At 40.2% G+C, this 23392-nt stretch overlaps 1 protein-coding gene across 1 annotated transcript in view; it reads left to right on the forward strand.

Moving 5' to 3' along the window:
- The window catches only part of Slc15a5 (solute carrier family 15 member 5), a 114280-nt gene that overhangs the window by 71064 nt on the left and 19824 nt on the right, over nucleotides 1-23392 (forward strand). Inside the window, exon 7 of the mRNA XM_075981924.1 lies at nucleotides 3215-3346. Within this exon, the coding sequence (XP_075838039.1) occupies nucleotides 3215-3346 (132 nt within the window). The remainder of the gene's footprint in view (nucleotides 1-3214; nucleotides 3347-23392) is intronic.

Here is a 23392-nt window from a genome sequence, read left to right on the forward strand (position 1 = left end):
CTATAAACATGGCTGCAGCCTGTATATCCGCCACGAGGCTGGAAAGCTAAGGAATGGACTGGATCTAGCTGGCAAAGCCACGCCTTTAGTCCTACTGAGATTGCTTGGTAAATTAAAGACTCATGTGGTCAGAAAAAGAGATATACAGTAAAGAGAGATTCAAAGACAGAGAAAATTTCTGAATGGTTTAAAGTGTATTAAAAATATATGCAAGCTAAAAGTTAAAGTTCTTAAAGTAAAAAAAAAAAAGGAAGAGAGTTGTTGTGTGTCGTAGTACACACCTTTAATCCCAACACTTGGGAGGCAGAGGGAGATAGACCTCTGTGACTTCAAGGTGTGGTAGCACACGCCTTTAATCCCAATGCCTGGGAGGCAGAGACAGGTGGATCTCCGAGAGTTCAAAGACAGCCTGGTCTGGTCTACAGATATATGCTCAAAAAGCAAAAAGTTAACCTAGGAATGTCACAGCTTAGATTCTTAAGCGCCTAGTGATTTAAAGGCGCAAATCAAAAGTGCTCCTGGATAGTAAAAAATTACAGATTCACAATAGGACAGATTCAGACCACTAAATGAGTCACACTGTTGGATGAATGTACGTAGGCTTGGGAGAGAGAAGAAAAGGAATATAGAGAATAAAGTTAATGGTTTAAAAAAAAAGAGGTAAAGTCTTTAAAGAGACAGAGTACAGATAAGAGATTAAAAAAAATAAAGAAAAATAAGCCGCGTAAAAATGAAAAATTCACAGAGAGTCTGGATTATGTACATTGTGTTTTCTTTAAAATTTTTGACTGTGAAGGAGCTAAGTACAGAGAGACATTTCATTATATGGGCTGCCAAGTGGAACCAGAACGGATATCATGAGGGTATGATTTCAAAATTTGGATCTAAGGATATGATACTTCGGAAAAGAGATTCTGCTTTTGTTTTCACAGAGGATCAGACCTTGTGGATTGCATTTATCCCGATTTGGTATGATGGACCATGTCCTCCTGAAGGGTTGCTGTGAACATCTTCAGAAAATTGCTTTGCTCAACTGCCAACTGAGATGAAACTAGCACACAGGTTATACCATGAAAGACCTAATTAACGACGCCCCCATTCAGCAGGAAGCAGTTTGGAGAGAAAAAACTGCGCCCATGTTCCCAAATATAGTTTATAAATGTTCTTTTACATTTAAAGGGGGAAATGATATAGGTATGAATAATTTGTATTGATAGAGATTTACGGTCAATTTTGTTATATGTATAAATGTTTCTGATGTAATTTTTACTTGATAACTGTTTTGTTATATGTAATTTTGCTATGTTAAGGTTAAAGCCTTCCTTTTTTTGTTTAAACAGAAAAAGGGGAAGTGATGTGGGAGTGTCATATATCAATCTGTTGATTTCATTGGCTAAGTAATAAAGAAACTGCTAGGCCCATTGGATAGGCCCACCCTTAGGTGGGTGGAGTAAACAGAACAGAACGCTGGGAGGAAGAGGAAGTGAGGGCAGACTCGACAGCTCTCCTCTCCGGAGCAGTGTAGTAATAGGGGCGACGGGGCTGGGTCCCCAAAACCCCAGCCGCCTGGCTCGGCTAGCTTATGCCCCGAAATAATTATACAGATACTGTATTCTTTTAAACACTGCTTTGGCCCATTTCTAATCATCTGTGTAGCGCCCCTAGGTGCGCTTACCGGGAAGATTCTAGCCTAAGTCCATCCTGGGTCGGAGCTTCATAGCGTGCGTCTTCCCTGGAGCAGGTAGCATGGCCTCTCTCTCTGAGGTGTCTGCTCCCGAGAGCAGAGCTGTGGAGTCTGACCTCACTTCCTCTTCCTCCCAGCGTTCTGTTCTGTTTACTCCACCCACCTAAGGGTGGGCCTATCAAATGGGCCTAGCAGTTTCTTTATTGCTTAGCCAAAGAAAACAACAGATTGATATGACACTCCCACATCAGAGCAGACGCAAGAGAGACGCCATGCTACCTGCTCCAGGCAGACGCATGTGATGAAGCTCCGACCCAGGATGGACTTAGGCTAGAATCTTCCCGGTAAGCGCACCTAGGGGCGCTACACAGATGATTAGAAATGGGCTAAATTAATATGTGAGAATTAACCTAGAAGAGGCTAGATAGGAATGGGCCATAGCAGTGTTTAAATGAATATAGTGTCTGTGTAATTATTTCGGGACATAAGCTAGCCGTGCGGTCGGGGTGCTGGGGACGCAGCCCCGCTGTCGCCCCTATTACTACACATCACTGAGTAGGAGGGAATTCATAAGTCTATGTCCCTACCCCTAACTGAGAATGACTTCTAGGGAGTGGAGTCTCAGTCTTCTTTAAAAGTGTGGCTCCTGCTAGGTCAACAATGCTCCAAAAGATGGTTTCACATGCAGGAGATGTGGGTCGCACAAATTGGAGTCCATGAGTTACTAAACAACAAAAACAAGATAGGATGATGCAGGGGTGGGTGGGTAAATAATTGGTGTAGATCTGGAAGGAGTTATGGGGGGGGGGAGTTGAGTATGAATATGATCAAAACACATTATATGAAATTCTCACAGAATTAATAAAAAGAATAAAAAGAAAACATAAATAAAAGTACCTAGACTTATTTAACACATGAAAGGCAGCATTAAACACAGCATGTTATAGGTAGTACATCAGATATAACCACCCCTCTCTGTTTGTAATGATAATATTCCCATTTCAAATAGGAAGATGTTGAGACTTAGATTAATAAACTCACGTGTGGTCACTTAGATTAATAAACTCACATGAGGGCTAATAAATGGTTGTCATGAGGTTTTAGATCATTCATGTTTAACTCCTGAATCCCTGCATAAATTTTCTGCGATAAATTCAAGTTTTCCAAAGGCCATGGAATCTCAAGCAGAGACCTCATGACAGAAATCATATTTAGAACAGCTCACACCTTGATACAAATGCATCAGAAATATTTAAGATTGGGTGAAATTTGGTGAAGATATTATAGCACTCACCTGCCAGGCAATCAGATCCTCCTGGCAGTTGTATGCGGCTGTATGCTGTCATGTTTTATTCCTTGAAATTAACCGTAAATTGCATCATAGCCTACCTGGGCACTAACCTTAACAAAGTCTCACCCATACATTTTGCTCATTGGTAAATTTGATGCATGGTAGGCATTCATTGGGACATAGCGTATATAAGTGATTTAGGTGACGTCCTAAATGCCGGCCTCTTCTTGTTCTCCCAGTCTCCATGGCAATACACAGATTCATTCCAAGCACCTTCAGAGGAACTTCCATGAATTTTTTGACGCTGTCTCATGGATTTGCCTGTTTCACAGGGGCACTGCTGGTGGAGTTGGTTTATCTCATCTCAAAAGGTAAGAATTCACTCATCTCATGCTTATATACATTGAACTGATGACTAGGGAGCTGGGAGACAAAACCATAAGAGAGGGTCTTTGCGAGCATAGTCTTTTTTTTTAATTGATCCACTTTTGCAATTAAGATAGAATTAAGATAGGAGGTAGAGTCTTGCTGTATTCATTAATTTCTGGGAATTGTTTTCCTTTTGATAGGAGGAGGTAATTACAGAATGTCACTTCCCATGAGACAGCGTAGAGTGTCTTTTAAAAGTGCATTTTAAAGCGAACTGGTCATTGTATTCTTGTTAGGTCTTGTGATGAAGCTGTGTTAAATAATGGCTGGTAGCTAACAAAGACAATGCTAAAAAAGAGCACCTGCGCACATGCAGGATTGTAGGCTACCCCGTGGCCTACTTTGCTCTCAGTTGGCCCCAAATGTTGCCTGTACAATTGAGGAGAAATCCTAAGGTGGCTAACAAATGATCTGGAAAATTTTCCCAGGGAAAATTTTGGATAGAGAAACAAGAAATATGAAAAATTGAGATGCAAATGTTAAAATTCTAATCTTAAATTGGTTTGTGAGTGGAAACACACAGACAGCGTAGACATCACGATTAATGGGCCAGGGGACATGCTTTTGACTATATTTTTAAATCAACCCATCTTACCAATATGATTTTTGAATGTCACTGTACCTAAAATTTTATCTTAATTGGCTGTTGCTTACTTTAAGGAAAATATGATAGTCTTACTCTTCTCTACTTTCAAATATATTTATGGTTGTACACTTAAAGTAATATAAAAGGGGGGATGATTTGTATTCTCTTACATAAATCCAGTCTATTTGCTCTCAGACTATGAAGAAAATAATCAGTCAGTGACAAATTCAACACAAAGTTCAAAAATTATTTATCAAGAACCTGCTGTGTTCTATGTACGGGGTACTGGGGTGCCAGGACCAGCAAAATAAACACTTCCCAAACCCCTAGAAGATTCCCAGTGATTCAGGGAATCACTTACATCAAGAACAGTTAATATAACAAGTTTGGCAAAATCTGTCAATTTTAATCGGCTGGGTGATAAGGACAAACCTTGCCTGTAAGTATCTGAGGAAGTTCACCAATAGCATATGTGGGGCACTCACCCGCTGTGTCTCAAAACCCACATCACACAGAATAGCAGGCAATCCTGTTGTGACTCTCAGAGCACTCAAATCCAAACTCTCAACTTCAGCTCCAGAACTTACAGTGTTTGAACTCTGATGGCTAGTTTTGTTGTGATAAAGTATTCCTTTCAAGATTCTATAAACGACCTGAAGAAGTCTCACTTAAACTTGCATCTAAGCACTTCCCATGCCAAACATGCTTCCTTATTTTATTTTGTTTAATGAAATAATTCTGAATGTTGACTTTAAAAAAATTCTACAAGGCTGGTAAGATGGCCCAGTGGGTGAAGGGGCTTGCTGCCAACCCTGGCAATCAGAATGCCATCCCTGAAACACACTTGGTGGAAGGTAAAAATGGAACAGACTCAATAAGAGTACACAGAATAAGTAAGTATATGCATATAAATGTACAAAGAGAGCATCTACCATCACATCTGATATCCACTAAAACTTCAAAGTCAAATATTATTACCAGCTTAGGTCCTTACAAATTGAAGCTGACTTTACTGCCTTAAGCATCTTGCCACAGTGAGATCGACCTTCCTGAATTCTCCCCCAAATTCCTGTGTGTTGTCCACCAGCCACAACTTTGTAGATCCCAGCTACTACTGAACCGAAGTTTATTTAGTCACTGCTACTCAAAGGGGGCTCGGGGAACATAGAGAGGGGCTGGGGCATAAAAGGGCAATGAGGAAAACTGTCTCCACAAGCCAGCAAAACTAAGCCTAATGGAGCAGCATCCCCCAAAACATGCCTTAACCAAGTTCTGAATTCCATAGGAGCTGATACCGCCACACTCTTGTTGCCCTGTGCTAAGAGAAGCTTGTCTCAGCCTCCTGTGTGCCGGGATTACAGGCATGTACCACCACACTCAATTTAGGCAGTGCTAAAAATTGAACCCAGGGCTCTGTCCACCATACAAGCCCTCTGCCAATGACTCTCTCCTCTGCCCATTACTTTACATTTTTTTACATATATTTTGTATGTGTGAGTGTGTATGAGGATAGGGTTGTGTAACATAGGATACATGTTACGGTTAGAGGAACTGCAAGAGTCAGTTCTCTCTCTACCATATGGATTCTGAAAATCAAACTTGAGTCTTGGGCTTAGTGGCAAGTGCCTTTACCCACTATGCTCTCTCATAAGGCCCCAGATCCAGTCCTTCTGGGTTATGTTTTATTATAAAAGAAGACAAATTCAAATGTACCGTCAGAAGAAGCACAACGTACAAGCCTGTGATGGCTGCACCACTGAGAATGTCCCATTTAAAAGGACGTAGTACCTGCTCAGCCCTTTAGTGTATCACAGAATGAAGAATTCTCCCAGTGCCAAAACTCACTATACCATGTCCTTACCGTTCTTCCTGAGACTTTGTTAGGCAGGCAAGGTTAACTGAATCATTGACATGTTGAAGAGTCTCCCTCCTCCTTCTCTTTCCTCAAATTTGGACATCTATAACTTGGCTCAGAGCCTGTGATTCACACTTTTGGTTAGTCAGTTCCATTCTGAGTCATTCCTTTCACACAAACTGTAACACTTGCCCCTGCTAAGAGTCATCTATTGGCATAAATTATTATGTAGGATATGAGTCGCCCACTATGAAAACCAAAGATCTCCACTCTCTCGAGAAATTTATAAACAAAAATACCTCCCAGCTTCCAGAAACCAGATCTGTCAAAATCTTTAACATGATTATTCCTGCAAACATTTCTTTTTTGCATTAATTTTTTAAAAAAAAACAACTTCCGAAAAGATATTGTATATTTCCCATTTTCTCTGATGCCTGCTACCCTTACACTGCCTTTTCTTATCCCTTCCTCTTCCCTTTTGTGTGTCCACTGGGAATTTGCTTACTATGACAATCTTCAGCTGCAAACATCTCCCTGCAAATGACATAATTCCATTCTCCTTTATGGCTGACAAGCATCCCATTGTGTACATATACAACATTTTCTTTATTCATTCCTTTGCTGTGCACCTAGCTAGTTTACAAAACTTGGCTATTGTGAGTCTGCAATTAACATTGGTGTGCAAGTGTCTCTGTGGTATGTTGATTTGGAGTCCTTTAGGTAAATACTCAGGAGTGATATAGCTAGATCACACGGTTGATCTATGTTTAGTTTTTGGGAAACCGCCATACTAATTTCCAATGAAAGTGAACTCATTTATCTTCCCACTAGCAGTTTACAGGATTCCTTGTTTCTTTCCCATTGTGGTAGTTTGCATAAGAATGGCCCCATAGGCATATATATTTGAACAGGGAATGGCACTATTTGAGAAGGATTTGGAGGTGTGGCCTTGTTGGAGGATGTGTCGCTGGGGGTGGGCTTTGAGGTTTCAAAAGCCCACACCAGGCCAGCATCTCTCTCTCAGCCTTTAGATTAGTATGGATCTCTTAGCCAATCTACTGCTCTATCACCATGTGTGCCATCATGCTTCCTACCATGACGATACTAAATATGGTGGTTTAAATAGGAATGGCCCCACAGACTCATGTATTTGAGTGCTTGGCCTATAGGGAGTGGCACCATTAGGAGATATGGCCTTGTTGGAGGAAGTGTGTCACTATGGAGGCAGGCTTTGAGGTCTCATATATGTTCAAACCGTTCTCAATGTGGCACACAGTTGCTTCTGCTGTCTGTGGATCAAGGTATAGAGTTCCCAGCTCCTTCTCCAGCACCATGTCTGATTATACAATGCCAAGAATATAATGAACTAAACTTCTGAAACTATAAGCCAGTCCCAATTAAATGTTTTCCTTTATAAGAGTTGCTGTGGTCATGGTGTCTCTTTACAGAAATAGAAACTCTAACTAAGACAACGGACTAAACCTCTGAAACTTTAAGTAAGTCCCCCAATTAAATGCTTCCTTGTATATGAGTTGTCTTGGTTGCATTGTTACTTCCCAGCAATAGAACAGCGACCAAGACACCCACATCCTCACTTTACAGTATATGTTATTGGTTCTCACTGACTGACTTTCTGAATCTCAACATAACTTAGGTGTATACTTCTTCCATGGCTAGTGAGGTTAAATGCTTCTTCCTGTGTTTCTCAGTCATTTGTAGTTCATCTTTTGCAAACTGTCGGTTTATTTCATTAGCCCATTTTTGTTTAATTGTTTGTTTTCCTGTTTATGTTCTTAATTCTTTGCAAGTTCTAGATATCAATCTTCTGTCAGATGTATAGCTGCCAAAGACCTTCTCCCACTCTATTGGCTGCCTCTTAACACATTTAACTGATTCCTTCCTGCAGAAAGGTTTCACTGAAAATCTAAATTATCATTGATAACTTGCATTGCACAGTAGAAACTTTTACTTTGTTTTATATATATATTTCTAAAATTTTTATTTATTTATTTATTTTATTCTTCTCTTATATATTACATCCTGACTGCAGTTTTCTCTTCCTCCTCTCCTCCCAGTCCCTCCCTCCCATCCACTTCTATTTTTACCCCCAATCCACTCATCTTCCATTTCTATTTAGGAAAGGGTGGGTCTCCCATAAGTAGCAACAAAACATAGCATATTAAGTTGCAGTAAGACTGAGCACCTCAGGGACTGGAGAGGTGGCTCAGAGGTTAAGAGCACTGGTTGCTCTTCCAGAGGTCCTAAATTCAATCCCCAGCAACCACATGGTGGCTCACAATCACCTATAATGAGATCTGGTGCCCTCTTCTGGCATGCAGGCAAACGTGCGGGCAGAACACTGCATACATAATAAATAAATAAAATCTTTTCTGCCTCTGCCTCCTGTGAGCACAGTCTATGTTGGCCAGAGCTGCCAGAGGCTCTAGTGGCTCCACGAACCAGGCGCCAAGTGTTGGGAATTAGCTTGATATGGGAAATAACCAGGCGCTCTGGGCGATTCTCGATGAACACAGAGGAAGTCTCACTCCCCATTCTTGTGGTGTGAGTTTTCCCTTATAACCATTAAAAATATAATTGTTATCTTTAAACTGGCCTGGTTATTTCCCGTATCAAGCCATCGGGACTGAAAGGATTGTAGGAGCCAAGGGGTGTTGTGGAATATTATTCTAAGATGTGTTACATTCATGTATGCACTGGAATATTTGTTTAATGATGTAAAGATGTGCTACATTCTTTTATGCTGCATTTGTTCAACTCTGTAAAGCTGTGTTACTATACCTGTCTAAAACACCTGATTGGTCTAATAAAGAGATGAATGGCTAACCGCTAGGCATGAGAAGGATTGGAGGGGCTGCCAGGTAGAAAGAATAAATAGAAAAAGAAAAAGAGAAGATGGATGAATAAGAAAAGGAGAGGAAGATGGTGGGGGCCAGTCACACAGCCACACAGTCAGACATAGAATAAGAAGGAAAGAAAAGATACACAGAAATAAAGAAAGGTACAAGCTTAGAGGCAATAGGTATTTAGGATAATTTAAGTTAAGAAAAGCTGGCTGAGCTTGTTCTACAGAATGAATTTCAGAACAGCCTGCAAAGCTATACAGAGAAACCCTGTCTCAAACCGCATCTCATGCCAAAAAGGAGAGGCTAGGAATAAGTCAAGTTAAGTAAGTAATTTTCGTAAGAATAAGACTCCATGTGATTATTTGGGAGCTGGGTGACAACCCCCAAAGAGCAAAGAGTGAAAACAAACAAACAAACATATTTTGGCATACGAATGTGAGGCTCAAATATTCCTAGGGCCTTAGAGAGCTGAAAACAACAAGAACAAGGATATGGCTCTGGCATTCCAGAGTTGGGGGTTAGGCACAGAAGAAGTCACACTCCCCATTCTTGTGGCATGAGTTTCCCCTTATAACCATTAAAAATATAATTGTTATCTTTAAGCTGGCCTGGTTATTTCCTGTATCGAGCTATTTCCCAACACAGTCCCTCTTTCTGCAGGATTCCCTGAGCTCTGCCTAATGTTTGGCTGTGGGTCTCCGTCTGTTTCCATCAGTTCCCACATGAAGCCTCTCTGATGACAATTGGGCTAACCACCAATCTGGTCACAAGAGATGGCCAGTTCAGGCTATGTATCTGCTATTGCTAGGAGTCTTAGCTGGGGTAGAGGCTTTTATTTTCGTTGTTAGATTTATTACAAAACTTTTGAGAAGGCCATAGTATTTTCTTCTGTTTTTTTTAAATGATGTAATTAAAGCAGAAAAAATAAAGTGTTCCATGGAGCTAAGCTTGTGTCTGAAAGAGACCTGATTCTCCCAACATGTCCAAATCATTTAACATATTAGGCAATGAAGAAATCCGCAAGCATAAGGACCTTCTAAAGACATATTTAATTCCTACTAAGTAACCTCTGTCTGCCGGTATGCACATGAGATAATATTGATCATATTCTAGATAGAGTAGAAGATGGAAAAAGACAGTTTATATAATGAGCAAAGTTTTGATGACCTTTCCAAAGACACTTACCAAAATGGGCTCTGAGGTCAGACACTCCAAACGTGTACTGACATTGCCACCATTTAAACTAGCAATTAACTAATTTACTTTCTTCTTTTCAAAGTTCTTATTTTCTGTTGATAATAAAATTGAGTTACATCAAATCATATCTCAAGAAATTAGAATCTTTCACTTGGATAATGCCTCATGTCACATTGAGTCTAACCTTGTACCAAAAATAGAAGCTCAGTCACCCCTTAGCATACAGAAAATATCTCTGCTTGGCAATGAAACTCCAATCTCCTTCCATTGGTATGTGTATTCCGTAGAACAAACCTGACTTCTTACCATATGTGTTGATAAATATGCAAAGGAATGATGTGTTATAAGTTTTCAGGTCAGACCAAGTAAGTATGAATCATGAGAGCCTTCCTTCATGTTCTGTGTCCATGTTCATGATCATCATAATAAATAATACATTGTATTGTTCTGAGAATTAAGTAAACAATAACCGCAGCTGCTGTTCAGTAAAAATTGCCATCACAACCCCCTTCTATTTTATAGAAAAGCCACGTCTTTTTCTTTTTGTTTACATAGTTCCTGCTCTTTCCCTGTCATTCTGCAACCATTAAAGAACCATTTGTCAATATCTTCAAAACATGGTTTCCGAATTCAAGCACAATACTCAAAATAGGCGCATACAGGATGCTTATCAGTCTCCTCTGTCTGTCTTTCTCTCTTCTCCACCCCCCGCACATGGAGATTCTGTGGAGTTGTTCAGCAGTTATACCATGCTGGTGGTCAATTAAAACCTCAAACTCCTTCTCCTTGTTTTGGCAGTTACTCTCCATTAAGCTGCACTCATCGGTGTTTTTCTTCCTAATTAAATATAGGATGTTATCCTTCCCTTAATAAGTGTCAACCCATCATGCTGAAAACTAGACATTTTTGGAACTTGATTCTGTCACCCAGTGAATTGCTGATCTCTCTTGTGTTGTCTGTAGGTTTAGTAAGCAAGCCCCTCGACTTCTCCCAGGTAATTGACACAATTGTTGAATTGGACAGACCTGAAAATAGAGCCCTACGTGAAATTCCCACAGACCTCATGGCAAGTTAATGACAACCAACTTAATCCTCCCCTTGTGGCTCTAATCAGTTCCCAGTTCACCTAATTACTCTCATTCCAGCCAACCACCTCCTCTTCCCTTCCTAAATGATATCACAGGAGGTTTTATCATGCTTTACTGGGAGTGGGTTCCGTTTGTGTTTGTGACAACCCCCTTACCTATTCGAACATAATTCAAGAAAGGAAATGAGTTTCATTTAGATGATCTGTTCCTGTGACCCTATGCTGGCTTCCAGTGACTAATTAGTGCCCCCCAAAGAGAATGGGCCTTCGACTACAAACATCACTTTGGGTAAGTCGTTATCCCTCTAAGACTGTTTTCTCTTAATTAAAAAAGGGGCAATGCTTTTCGTTTTCCCCAGAGATGATTAGAGGAGAAAATTAAATAAAGCCCTTCGAAATTCCAATGCCAGGGTTTAGTTTTAAATATGAAACTGCCACACATTAGAGCAGTGTGTTCTCCTGAAAACCAGGTAAGCTGAGTCGGACATGTTGGACCAAATGACTGTGGAACAGGATTGACCAGAAAAAAACCAACTTTAAGATAGGTTTCAGGCACCTAATGCCCCCTCAGGGTTCCACGCAGCATTTATGGCATTTTCAGTCTTTAAGAATCCATGTCAGTCGTGTGTGTGTGTGTGTGTGTGTGTGTGTGTGTGTGTGTGTGTGTGTGTATGGGGGTGGGGCTGGCGATCAGATATCACAGTCTCACGGGCTTCGAGCTACATTAGTCATTTTTAGCACAGTGATGGAGAAGTGGTGTGAATGCAGAAATTCAAAGGATTTCTCAAAAACTCAACTGTGCAGCGAGATAACTGTTAGAGTGACATTTTCAGTACAAGTGAGAAATCTGATCCTTCTGGGATCGCTCAGCCGGAGTGTTTTAAAGGAGAAGACAGGAGACTAAACCCGTCCTCCCACACTAATCACTTCAGGAATGGTTTCTCTAAAAGTAGCAATGCTAATAGAAGGCAGTCGAGAAGCCAGTCACACCGCCGGTGACGCCTCTATCCCATTAGGAGCAAGATCAATTTCCTCACTCTCCTGACTCCAACCTCACCTTCTGACAAAAATAACAAACTAAAAATTCGGGAAGAAATGACATCTCAGTTACAGACTTAGAGGTGAGGAACAGCACCTGGAAGAAAGGGGGAAATGGAGCAGAATAAAGAGGTCAAGCTTTGCGTCCCCTGTCCCCTCGGTCTCACCTGCTCCAGCTTCAAGGAAAAGTACAAAGAATTTGGCTGTATAATTCAAATCAAGACCATTTTAAATTAAAAATGAGATCTTTTTAAATTCTCATTTAAATATCTACAGGAATTGAGGGCACTGACAGCCATGTCAGCATGAATCACAGAGCTGCTCTTGGAACAGGAATCTGCAGTTACCAGGAGCTTGAGAGAAGAGAAGACGCTCTATGTGAGGAAAAGTGCTCAGCTGAATTCTGTAGGCCCGTGTCTTTCTTCTAAGAAATGTGTTTCTTCCCATTAATGTGCACTACTGGGCTTTTAATTACATGTGTGTTTTAAGATAATAGATTCACAGACCTTGGAGTGGGAAAGCCTTGCCCTGCTGCCCCTGAAGGCACCTGTGGTCAGGACAGGTTCCCTCCAAGCTTGTGTAGGTAACCTGTGCTCATGCCATACAAACAAAATTAGGAGCAGGGTCACCCTGTATGACAGTGTTATAAATCCCAGATACGGTGTTTTCTATATCCTCAATCTTTGTCCCCACAAAAACCTGTCTTGCTACCCAGGAATATTTAAGTTCTTAACAGTACCAAGGAAGAGCCCAAATTATCCATTAGGCTATAGGTAGTCATTAATTATTGCTATTGACTCACAAAATGTGGAAAAGGGTGTATAATATCTTTTTTAAAAAAAACTGTGGCAGTGTGTGTGTGTGTGAGAGAGACAGAGAGAGAGAGAGAGAGAGAGAGAGAGAGAGAGAGAGAGAGAGAGAGAGAGAGAGAACACCTTGGGTGTCAATCCTCGACTTCCACCTTGTATGAGGCAGGCTCTCTTTGATGTTTAATGCTATGTTTGCCATGATAACTTCCTGCAGTCCTGTCTCCAGTTCTCATTATCTCATAGGTGCACTGAGAACGCAGACAAGCACAGCAGTACCTAGACTCCGTGTGTGTCCTTGGCATTTGAACTTAGGTCCTCACACTTGCACAACTACTTTTTTACCCACAGAACCTTCCAGAGCCTTTACTTTTGTTTTCCATTGTTTTCTGAGCCTGAGCTATTTCTCTATAATGACCTTTTAATAATTTTCCTTCGAAGACTTTTATGAGAACGGCAGAAAAAAAATAACATGAGTTGTAAGATAATACACACATAGTGTAAATAAGCAATTATGCATAATACATATTAGATATGAGCAATTATATAGACTGTGTGAGTGTGTGTGTGTGTGTGTGTGTGAGTGTGTGTGTGTGTGTGTGTGTGTGTGTGTGAGTGTGTGAGTGTGTGTGTGTGAGTGAATGTGTGTGTGTGAGTGAGTGTGTGTGTGTGAGTGTGTGTGTGTGTGTGTGTGAGTGAGTGTGTGTGTGTGTGTGAGTGTGTGTGTGTGAGTGTGTGTGTGTGTGTGTGTGAGTGTGTGTGTGTGAGTGAGTGTGTGTGTGTGAGTGTGTGTGTGTGTGAGTGTGTGTGTGTGAGTGAGTGTGTGTGTGTGAGTGTGTGTGTGTGTGTGAGTGTGTGTGTGTGAGTGTGTGTGTGTGAGTGTGTGTGTGTGTGAGTGAGTGTGTGTGTGTGAGTGTGTGAGTGTGTGTGTGTGTGTGAGTGTGTGTGTGTGTGTGTGTGTGTGTGTGTGTGTGTGTGTGTGTGTCTAAGGTTACTGTAATTTGAATGAGCTTCCAATGTCTTCCAGGTCAGCGAAGTGTATGTTTATGTGATTTTCTGTAGTATTCAAGAATATTTTAGTGAAGAAAGCATCCATGATGCAGAGCTTAGTTCTCACAGTCTACTTCCGTCTCAGATACAGTTTTGAATAAGGTGACATGAAACAGTTCCTGGGGTTCTTCTTGACTTCATGGATTTATATCATGAATGATACCTCTTCATCATTACAAACACGTAGAACAAGGAAGAGTCAGAGACACAGACATTTTCATTCAAAGAGTATCTGGAAATGGTTGGTACTAAAGCCCAGACTAGAAGGGCATGTGGTTTTCTCCAGGGTGAGCTTAGCCCTGACCTATACCTGGTAAAGAGTTCCTATGACAGGGGCTAACAGTAAAGAATCATTGGTTGCATTAAAGGAGCCCACAGAATGCTGGCAGTCTTAAAAAATACAGTATCAGAGAGACTGGCATTACATGGTGGACTTGCACAGGGGTAAAATCATATGGCACCTTTGACTTACAGAGGCTTTTCTTATAGCTTCAATGCAGTAAATCATGAAGGCATTGAGTTTCGGTGGATATAGTATGGTTTGGAAGCAGAGGAAAAAGATGCATTCAAAAGAAGGAGAAAGTCGTAAAATAATACAGGAAAAATGAGGTATGAATGAAGCAAGAGAAATAGGCAGGGAAGGAGTTGTGGACAACAAAGCTCTGTCTCAGAGGCAGAACCAACACTGCCTTGGGATGGTTTTGGAAATTAATAGGTGTAAGAGGAAGAAGGCGGAATCACAGAAACACCAGCTGCCTAGGAACGCGCTGGGCAGGAGAAAACTCTGTTTACTAAAGGCAAAAGACTTGGAAGAAGAGTATGCTACAACACTTAACACACTGGGTTTGGCATACTGGGAAGTCATCTAGACAGAAACACCCAAAGCTTAAAAAAGAAAGACTTTGGCTAGGTAGAGAAATACAAAGATATTTGGCACAAAAATAACATTGGAAGCCATACAACTGAATGAAATTACCAAGTGTGAACTTTAGAAATAAATCCCAGGGCTTAAAGTTTAGCACTGAAGTGTTCAAGAAGATGATGAAATAAGAAAGTCTGCCGAAGAAAGATGAGGAAAGATGGCCTTCACCAGGTGTTTGGAGGAGCAGATTTGTGTGTGTGTGTGTGTGTGTCTGTCTGTCTGTCTGCATGTCTGTGCGTCTGTGCATGTGTCTGTCTGTATTTGTGATGTATATTATATATGTGGTGTAGTATATATCCACACACACACACCTAAGTATGTGTACATGTATGAATTATATTGATATGTATGTTTTGAATGTGTACATGTGTGTGTGTATATATGTGCACTTTTCCACTAAACATAAGAGGCTATTTTAAGTGTATCATGGTGTCAAATACTACTGTGAAAGCAAACAGGATGAAAACGTAGCTCATAGTATCCATAGGAGCCCTCTCCATGGTGAGACGGGAGTGAGAACTAGATCCATGTGACTGCAGTGTCTAAGTAAGCAAGGCAGGAGCTCTCTTGAAGAATTTAGAACTGAGAAGATTTACTAGGAAAATGACATCTGGAAGCGGGTGTGGCTGAGGTTGTCAGATTTAGCAAATCAAAATACTGTTTATACAGCTAAATCTTTGTTGTATTAGGAGCAGTGGGCTGCGTTCCCGCCCAGCTCCTCACGGCTAGCTTTACCTGAAATAATTACACAGAAACTGTATTTTTTTAAACACTGCTTGGCCCATTAGTTCCAGCCTCTTATTGGCTAGCTCTTACATGTTGATATAACCCATTTTTAATAATCTGTATAGCCCACGAGGCTTACCAGGGAAGATCTTAACCTGCATTTGTCTGGAGTGGGAGAATTATGGAGACTCCTTGACTCAGCTTCTTTCTCCCAGCATTTTGTTCTGTTTTCTCCGCCTACCTAATTTTCTGTCCTATCAGGGCAAGCAGTTTTCTTTATTAGTTAACCAATGAAAGAAACAGATAAGATACAAGACCCACCTCCATCAAATCTTAATTTCAGATACAAAGTGAATAAATTGTTCAATGTTTTAGTATGTCCTGTGCACATTGAGACATAAACATGCACAGTGACCTATGCAATATTGGAGACATATGTACCCTAAAGTACAAGACTCACTGTCCCAAAACTCAGCTAGAAAATCTGTGTTTATCAGGGAACCTCAGGCATAGACTTGAGCTACTTTCAGTCTATGTGTGAGTCTGAGCACGCCCTCTATAGGCAGAGAAGGAAACTGTTGCCCAAGAAAGGAAGGAACTTGGAGCCCAAGTGCTGAGGAAGAGGGAATGGAGGCTGAGTCAGGGGCGAAGATGGAGAGCTGGACTTCCAGAACGAAGCCTCAGGAGAGAATGGAGAAGCCAAACATGCATGCAAGCAGGAGTGCAGCCTCCTTCTGAGCAACACCCCATTTTCCTTATGAAGCACACAGCAAGTCGCCTACGGCAGACACAGGCTGAAAAGGCAAAAACTCCTTACTACAAATAATGTGAAGGAAAATATTTTTTCTTCTAAATGTGCAGAAGAAGAAAAAGTGTCACTTTTAAATTTTAAAATTTGTAAATTATGCTCTCAGGTGAATTGAGTTGCAAATAAAAGAAAGACTCTACAAACAAGCAGCAATAGGACAGAATAAACTCCACTTCAAGATGGGGGAGATGGCTCAGTGGTTAAGAGAAGGTGCTGCTCTCCCAGAGGACCACGATTCAGTCCCAATTGTGAGGTCAGGCTGTAACTCCAGTCTTAGGGTGTCTGATGGTGCGCACACATGTGCACATACCCACACATAGACACGTAATTTAAAACATAAATAAATCTTTAGAAACTCTTGTTCTACCCATGAAAGTACTGAAACTTAGCATTTTGTTATTTTTAGTAACTCCACTTTAAGGACTGATTTATTAATTCAGTCCACAAATACATATCGGGTGCCTACTGTGTGCAAGGACTGGATAGATGGTGAATTAATAATGCCCGGGCTGATGCTTAATTAACAAGAAGAACCTTACAGAAATATTTGACACTCAAATTAATATCAGATCTACTCATTTGACTAATGCTATTACAATTACAGTTCATAGCTAATGGCATTATCGGGCTATTATCACAAAGCATTGCCTCTCTTCTGGAGTTCATTTCCATGATAATTCACTGAAATCATCAAGAGAACACACTATCGTGATGGGTTTTCCCTCCCAATGCGCTTCAAAAGAATGAGCTCACCCTTACAAGAAAGCCTGTTATGTCAAATACCATCTAGGCCCTTCTCCCGGCCTGTTCAGGTGAACAATACTTGGTGATTTCGCTAACAGTTCTGAAAGACACGGTGTCCCTTCCTGGAAACAGCAACTCGACTTCATTTTTATCCACAATTCCCAAGAACTGGAAATGCAAATTGAAGAGGGGATGCAGGAGATGCAGAGAGCCGGGTTGGAGCCGTGTGTGGATTTGAGGCTGACTCCGGTTCATCTGCTCACTCGACAAATATTTATCCTGTCTCCTTTATTTGACTTTAGGCAAACAGCTCAGCCCTTCTGTGCCTCTGTTTCCTTGTCAGTAAATTAAAGGAAATAATAACTTGAGTTTTTTATTAGATAACTATGAAAAAATGATAGGAAAGTCAAAGTTAGAATACAGTTGTTAGGTATTATTTCCTTCAGGTATCATGAAAATTAATGTGTTTTAAAAATTAACTCAGGTAGGCGAGCTATGAATCTCAAATGAAGCATTTAAATCAGGTTACTGAAAGGAGAAAGGAAAGAAATTAGCATTTATTAAGTGTCAGTTATATGCAGGCCTTGCTGTACGCATTCCACGAAGATATTATTTCACTAAATCTTCACAGGTCTTTGGAGGCAGATATCTGTAGCCCCAACATATATAAGAAGGAAATGAGCTCAGAAAACATATGAGTTACCAAGATCATATAGCCGTGGGGGATTTCCGGTTCCAAAGCTCTCCTCTCTGCCCTGGGTTTATTTCCCAGGGTGGAGAAGATGATCCACCCTGGAGAATGGCTAGTACATCTCTTTAATTGCACATTTCTTAAAAATCTCTCTCTCTCTCTCTCTCTCTCTCTCTCTCTCTCTCTCTCTCTCTCTCACACACACACACACACACACACACACACACACACACGGGGAATATTATAACTAAAATATACAATCTATTTAAACTTATCTCAACAGTCTAAGACTCCTGCTAGTTTACCAGTCCCACCAAATAACACTTAAAACAGTAATAATGAAGTCTAAGAGAAATAGTAACTCAGGATCCAGCTGTCTTTCAAAGGCATTCCAAAATGTGTACATCAACAGTTTTCCATTCCTTTGCCTTCCAAATGAACAAGTAGCTAATAAAAGGGGAACCACAATATCATCCCCCAGAAAGAGCAGAGTTAGGTTTAGAATTGAAAAGAATGGGAGATAGCACCAAGAATAACACCATTCATGTCTGAGGTGTCTAGGAAGTCTCTGTGGAGTAATACCCTGCTGGAGCCAGTGACTACAGGCCTTGCAACCATCTCATTTTCCTTATTGGGGTACTGGGGTCCTAGAACAATACCTCTAGACAATTTTATAATTAACATATGCCTTCTAATGTGCAGATCTAAGGCTGCCAATGACAAGCTAATGGAGACATGTGGTAAAAACTCAGCACTGGATCATTTTATAATTAATTAGTCACAAGATTTTTCCAGTCTCTTGCTGTAAAAGTAGTATATGTATAAATAAATCCAATTATAAAGGAAGTAGGGGGGTTGAGTATGAAAAGATGATGAGCAACAGGGCTAGAGGGATGGCTTAGCAGTTAAGAACACTTGCTACTCTTCCAGAGGACCTGAATTTAGTTCCCAGCTCCTATGTTGCAACTGCCTCTCTAGTCTCTGTAAGTACTGCATACACACACACACACACACACACATACACGCACACACAAACATACATAGAAAAGAAAAATATTTTAAAAATAAAGTTGACAGACAAATTATTTTTATAAATTTTCTTCCAAGAGTTTTTTTATTTGTGCACATGAGTAGTTATTAAAGTTTATGTTTGTGTAGATAGTCAGAAAATAGGATTATAGGAAATCTTCTCATTGCCCAATCAACACGCACATGTCATACCCGTGTTTCACTTTCCCATAAATAATACTGTGAGTATCTGCTTCATTTGCCATCACAATTGCAAAAGTGAAAGAAAAAATTTAAAATCCACATTTAACAACTAAGTGGATAGGCTATTCTATCATGTGTGGTGTGCATACACACATTTTCTTTCTTACAGAGAAGGCTTAGAGTGGTTCCAGTCTTTCAAGGTTACAAATGTTACCCAGGTGAGCCTGTCTGTAGGTTCCTTAAGAACATCTCTTATTATCTCCTAAGAATGGAAGAAATCTTAGAAACAGGAATGCTTATCAATGAAGCTGTATGTCTTAGCCTTCTCAGAAGTAAGACTGTTTCAATCGCTGCATGGATTGGTTGTGGTGACATTGTCAGCCAGGGCCACATCACTTGGTAAAGCCCCTCTATTGACTTCTCTTTCCACATGCTCGCTTTCTCCAGCCTCATAGATTGTTAACAGAAGTTCCTGTTTCACCCAGTCCCACAGCTGTTTAGTCCCAAGGAAACACACAGAAGCCTACATTAATTTTAAACTGGTTGGCTTATTAGCTCAGGTTTTCTTATTAACTAACTTTTACATTGTACATTAACCCATTATTCTTGTCTGTTAGCCATGTGGCTTGGCAGCTTTTACAGCGAGGCATTCTCATCTTGCTTCTTCTGTGTCTGGGTGATGACTGCAGACTGACTCTTTCCTCTTCCCTGAATTCTCCTGTTCTGGTTGCCCTGCCTATACTTCCTACCTGGCTACTGGCCAATCAGCATTTTATTAAACCAGTACCGCTAACAAACCTTTCCAGGGTACAAGACCGTTGTCCCACAGCACTACATGATTCTCCATTCAGGCCCCAGGTGAACAGATTCCTTCAATTCCTCCTGGGAATCAGACAACCTGAGCACAAGCAGGTGCCAACCACATGGCATGGAACTTCCTGCTTCCAGTAAAATGTATAGAGAAGGACACCTCCTCTGACCTGTGGATCTGATCCCTCCCAGGTGCTCTTGTCATGTTGTTGTCTGTCTGTCCCTCTATGACATTAATTACTCTTTAAACAAATCTCTTACCCAACTATCAGTCCACATCACTGACCCACTTAAACCCCAGACCTGAAATCCATTCCTCTATTAATTTCACATGGCCATATTTTGATCTCGGCCAACCCAACCAACAAAAACTAACTTCCATTGTTACTTTATATTATTTGGGTTGTGAAATTGAGAATTTAACATCCTTAGAGCATTAGTATTGTATTTCTTTGACACAAAGTTTTTAGTTGTGTCTGTTGTTTTTTTTTCGTTTGTTTCATTTTTATTGGTTTCCTGAAATAACTATACAGAAAGGTCAATTTATTTCATATTCTTTATGTATATTACCATTTAGTCATATTCACACATACCTAACATTTTCCTGGTTTTGATTATTTTGCTTTTAGACATGAGTTTGTTTAACTCGTCTACTGACCTACACAGTCACATCCACCAAGCAGTTTCCATGGTGATTGTTATTGTTGTGTTCATCTTCGGTTATGGAGGGTTTTTTTGTTTTTCTTTTTTCTTTTTAGTGTGCATGTGCACAACGTGGAACCAGTGGGCTTCTAGCATCCCATCTAACCTTTGATGGTTGAGCAAAGGGTCTCTCTGCCCTACTACACAGTCCAGGCTAAATGGCCTACAAGTTTCCAGGAGGCTCTCCTGCCTCTGCCTCTCTTCTCACTTGTAGAAGTGCCAGGATTATAAATGCATGTCACCACATCCAGCTCTTTTATTTGAGGCCCTTGGCTAGAACTCTAGTATTCTGATCACCAGACCCAAATGACAGGATGACCTTATGTGTCATCCCCCACTCCCATGGTGGAACATTGCTGTTAATTTTAATATCTACCTGAATTTCATTTTCATTTTAAAGGAAATGCATAATCTCCCTCAAAGAACAAACATTTATAATGTTATTCGATATACACTAGGAAAAGCTAATTAAATTATACCACAGATGTAGGATAAAGCAAGTTAAATTAACCTATTTGTGACACAATTGCCTGTGTGTTCAGTCCTAGTTGACATTAGAAGCTGTCAGTCTTTCCCATTGTCTGTCTTTCCTGTTCCTCTTATCTATCTTTTAGTTTTAGCTTTCCTTTTAGTTGTTGTGATTGTATAGCACAGATTTCGTGTCTGATATTTCTAATAATCTTTATGATTATTCCTTATTTATTGACTATATATTCTTTGTGGTTTATACTGAAAGATGTATTTTAGAATTGTTTTTATCAATTTTCTTCAATCACCTTTTCTTGACCAATCTTTTTCATTTTAACAAAATTGGTAAAATTTCTAAGTTAAACTTTAGGAGAAAAATACATTCCACTGACATGGAATGAAGTAACTTTTTAAAAAATCTGTTGATTGTTGATTTTTTTGCTTTTAGACATGAGTCTAAAAACTTAAGGCTAAGGTTGATAGCATGCTAGGTCAGGCACTGTACCACTAAGATGCACCCTGGCTCTTAGTACTTTTTAATCTGCTCAATATCGGCTAATTCCCTTTAGCAATATTTCATTTACTTTATATGTGTACTAAATATTTCTTGTTAGAAATGCTATAAAAGCATCTTTCTTTTTTATCATGAACTGACTTATTCTTTCTCATTACAATGTGTTAAGAACACTGGTCATCTTTAGTAAGATGTGTTTTGCTTGCATTTCCTCAAAATTTCTCAAATTGCCTTAATAAATGTAAGGGGATTTCACTTGATCACAACTTAACTTTCAGCAAAATAATCCCATCATCAAATAAATGTGATATTATACAATTTTTCAACTTAGTGTGCAATGGAAAAGGAGCGACAAAGAGAGAGCAAGCACAGAATGCATGGGGCTTGGTTCATGGTAAATGGAGCCTGCGGAGGCCGAAAGACAGCTTCCCAGGGTTGGTTCAGGTCTTCCATCTTGCAGGGACAGGTTCTCTTGTTATTACCCATTTCTGTGCAGCATATGTAATCCAGGCAGCTAGCCTGGAAGCTTCCGACCAGTTCTTCTCTCTCTGTAGGAATGCTGGAATAACCAGCATGCACGGCCATATTCATCCTTTCAGCTGGGTCTACCAGGATTCTAAAACACATGCTTTTGTACCTACAGCCGTCTCCCCAGCCCCTGGACAAATGTAATTTTTGTCCTTATTTTAGTTTTTACTTTTTTCTTGACATCATGTCTCCAGAGTAATGGTTACACCAAAAGACTTCCACATTTTGTCTTGCTATAAATATAGGTCTGTCATATTTACCTTTTAAGTATATTTGTGAGTGTATGAAGCCACCAACTTTTTCATGAGTGATCTTTCTTCCAGCATTTAAACAAATCACATTACATTGTGCTAAATAATTCCTAAGCAGTTCTTGAGATCACCTTATGAATTTCTCCTATGATCCACCACTGTTGTGTATCTAATAATGTCTTTCAGTATGAAATCACCTATGTCTTAGGATTACTATTTCTGTTAAGAATCACCATGACTATAGCAACTTTTATAAGGAAAACATTTAATTAAGGGAGCTTTCTTACAGATTCATAGGTTCAGCCCATTATCGGTATTATTGGGAGCATGTCAGTATGCAGGCAGACATTGTGATGAAGGAGCTAAGAGTTCTAATTCTCGCAGGCAACAGGAAGCTGACTGACAGTCACATTGAGGGAAGCTTGAGCAAAAGAGACCTCAAAGCCTGCACCCACAGTGACTCACTTCCTCCAACAAGGTGACACCTTCGAATAGTGCAACTCTCTTGGGGGGGGGGCATTTTCTTTCAAGCCGCCACAACATGTAGCGAACACGGAAGAAGCGGTGTTTGGCAGCATGATGACTATCCTGCTGTGTTCTGGATGAATCCAGAGAAAAACTCCAGTTTTTCCATGACATCTAAGAAGTTCAGTCAGAACCTTACTGCTTCTCTATCTCATTTTTGATTGGCAGGGAATAGTGGTATAGAGCTAAGGAGTATGATGAGTGTTACACGTTAATGTGGTAGGATGTTCAAGTCAAGTTAATCAGCATGCCCATCCTCTCATATACTTGTGTCTTTGTGGAGGAACATTGGAAATCCACACATTTAACAATTTTGAACTATATAACTCATTATTACTAAGTACAGTGTCATTTTATGCAATCCATTTCTATGACTTACTCTTCTAAACTGAAATTCTTCCTTCTTGACCAACATCTTTTTTTCTCTACATTCTCTTCCCCCACCAAAACCTTTGGTAAACACATGCTATTCTCTCAACTTGATTTTTGTGGGAGGGTTCCAGATGTGAGGTTATGAAATATATCTGTCCTTTGCTTTTTTTACTTAGTACAATAACCTTTAGAGTCATCACTAATGTTGCAAATAACAGAATTATTTTTTTCT

This window comes from Microtus pennsylvanicus, chromosome 8 (assembly GCF_037038515.1).
Source record: "Microtus pennsylvanicus isolate mMicPen1 chromosome 8, mMicPen1.hap1, whole genome shotgun sequence".
NCBI classification, from domain to species: domain Eukaryota; kingdom Metazoa; phylum Chordata; class Mammalia; order Rodentia; family Cricetidae; genus Microtus; species Microtus pennsylvanicus.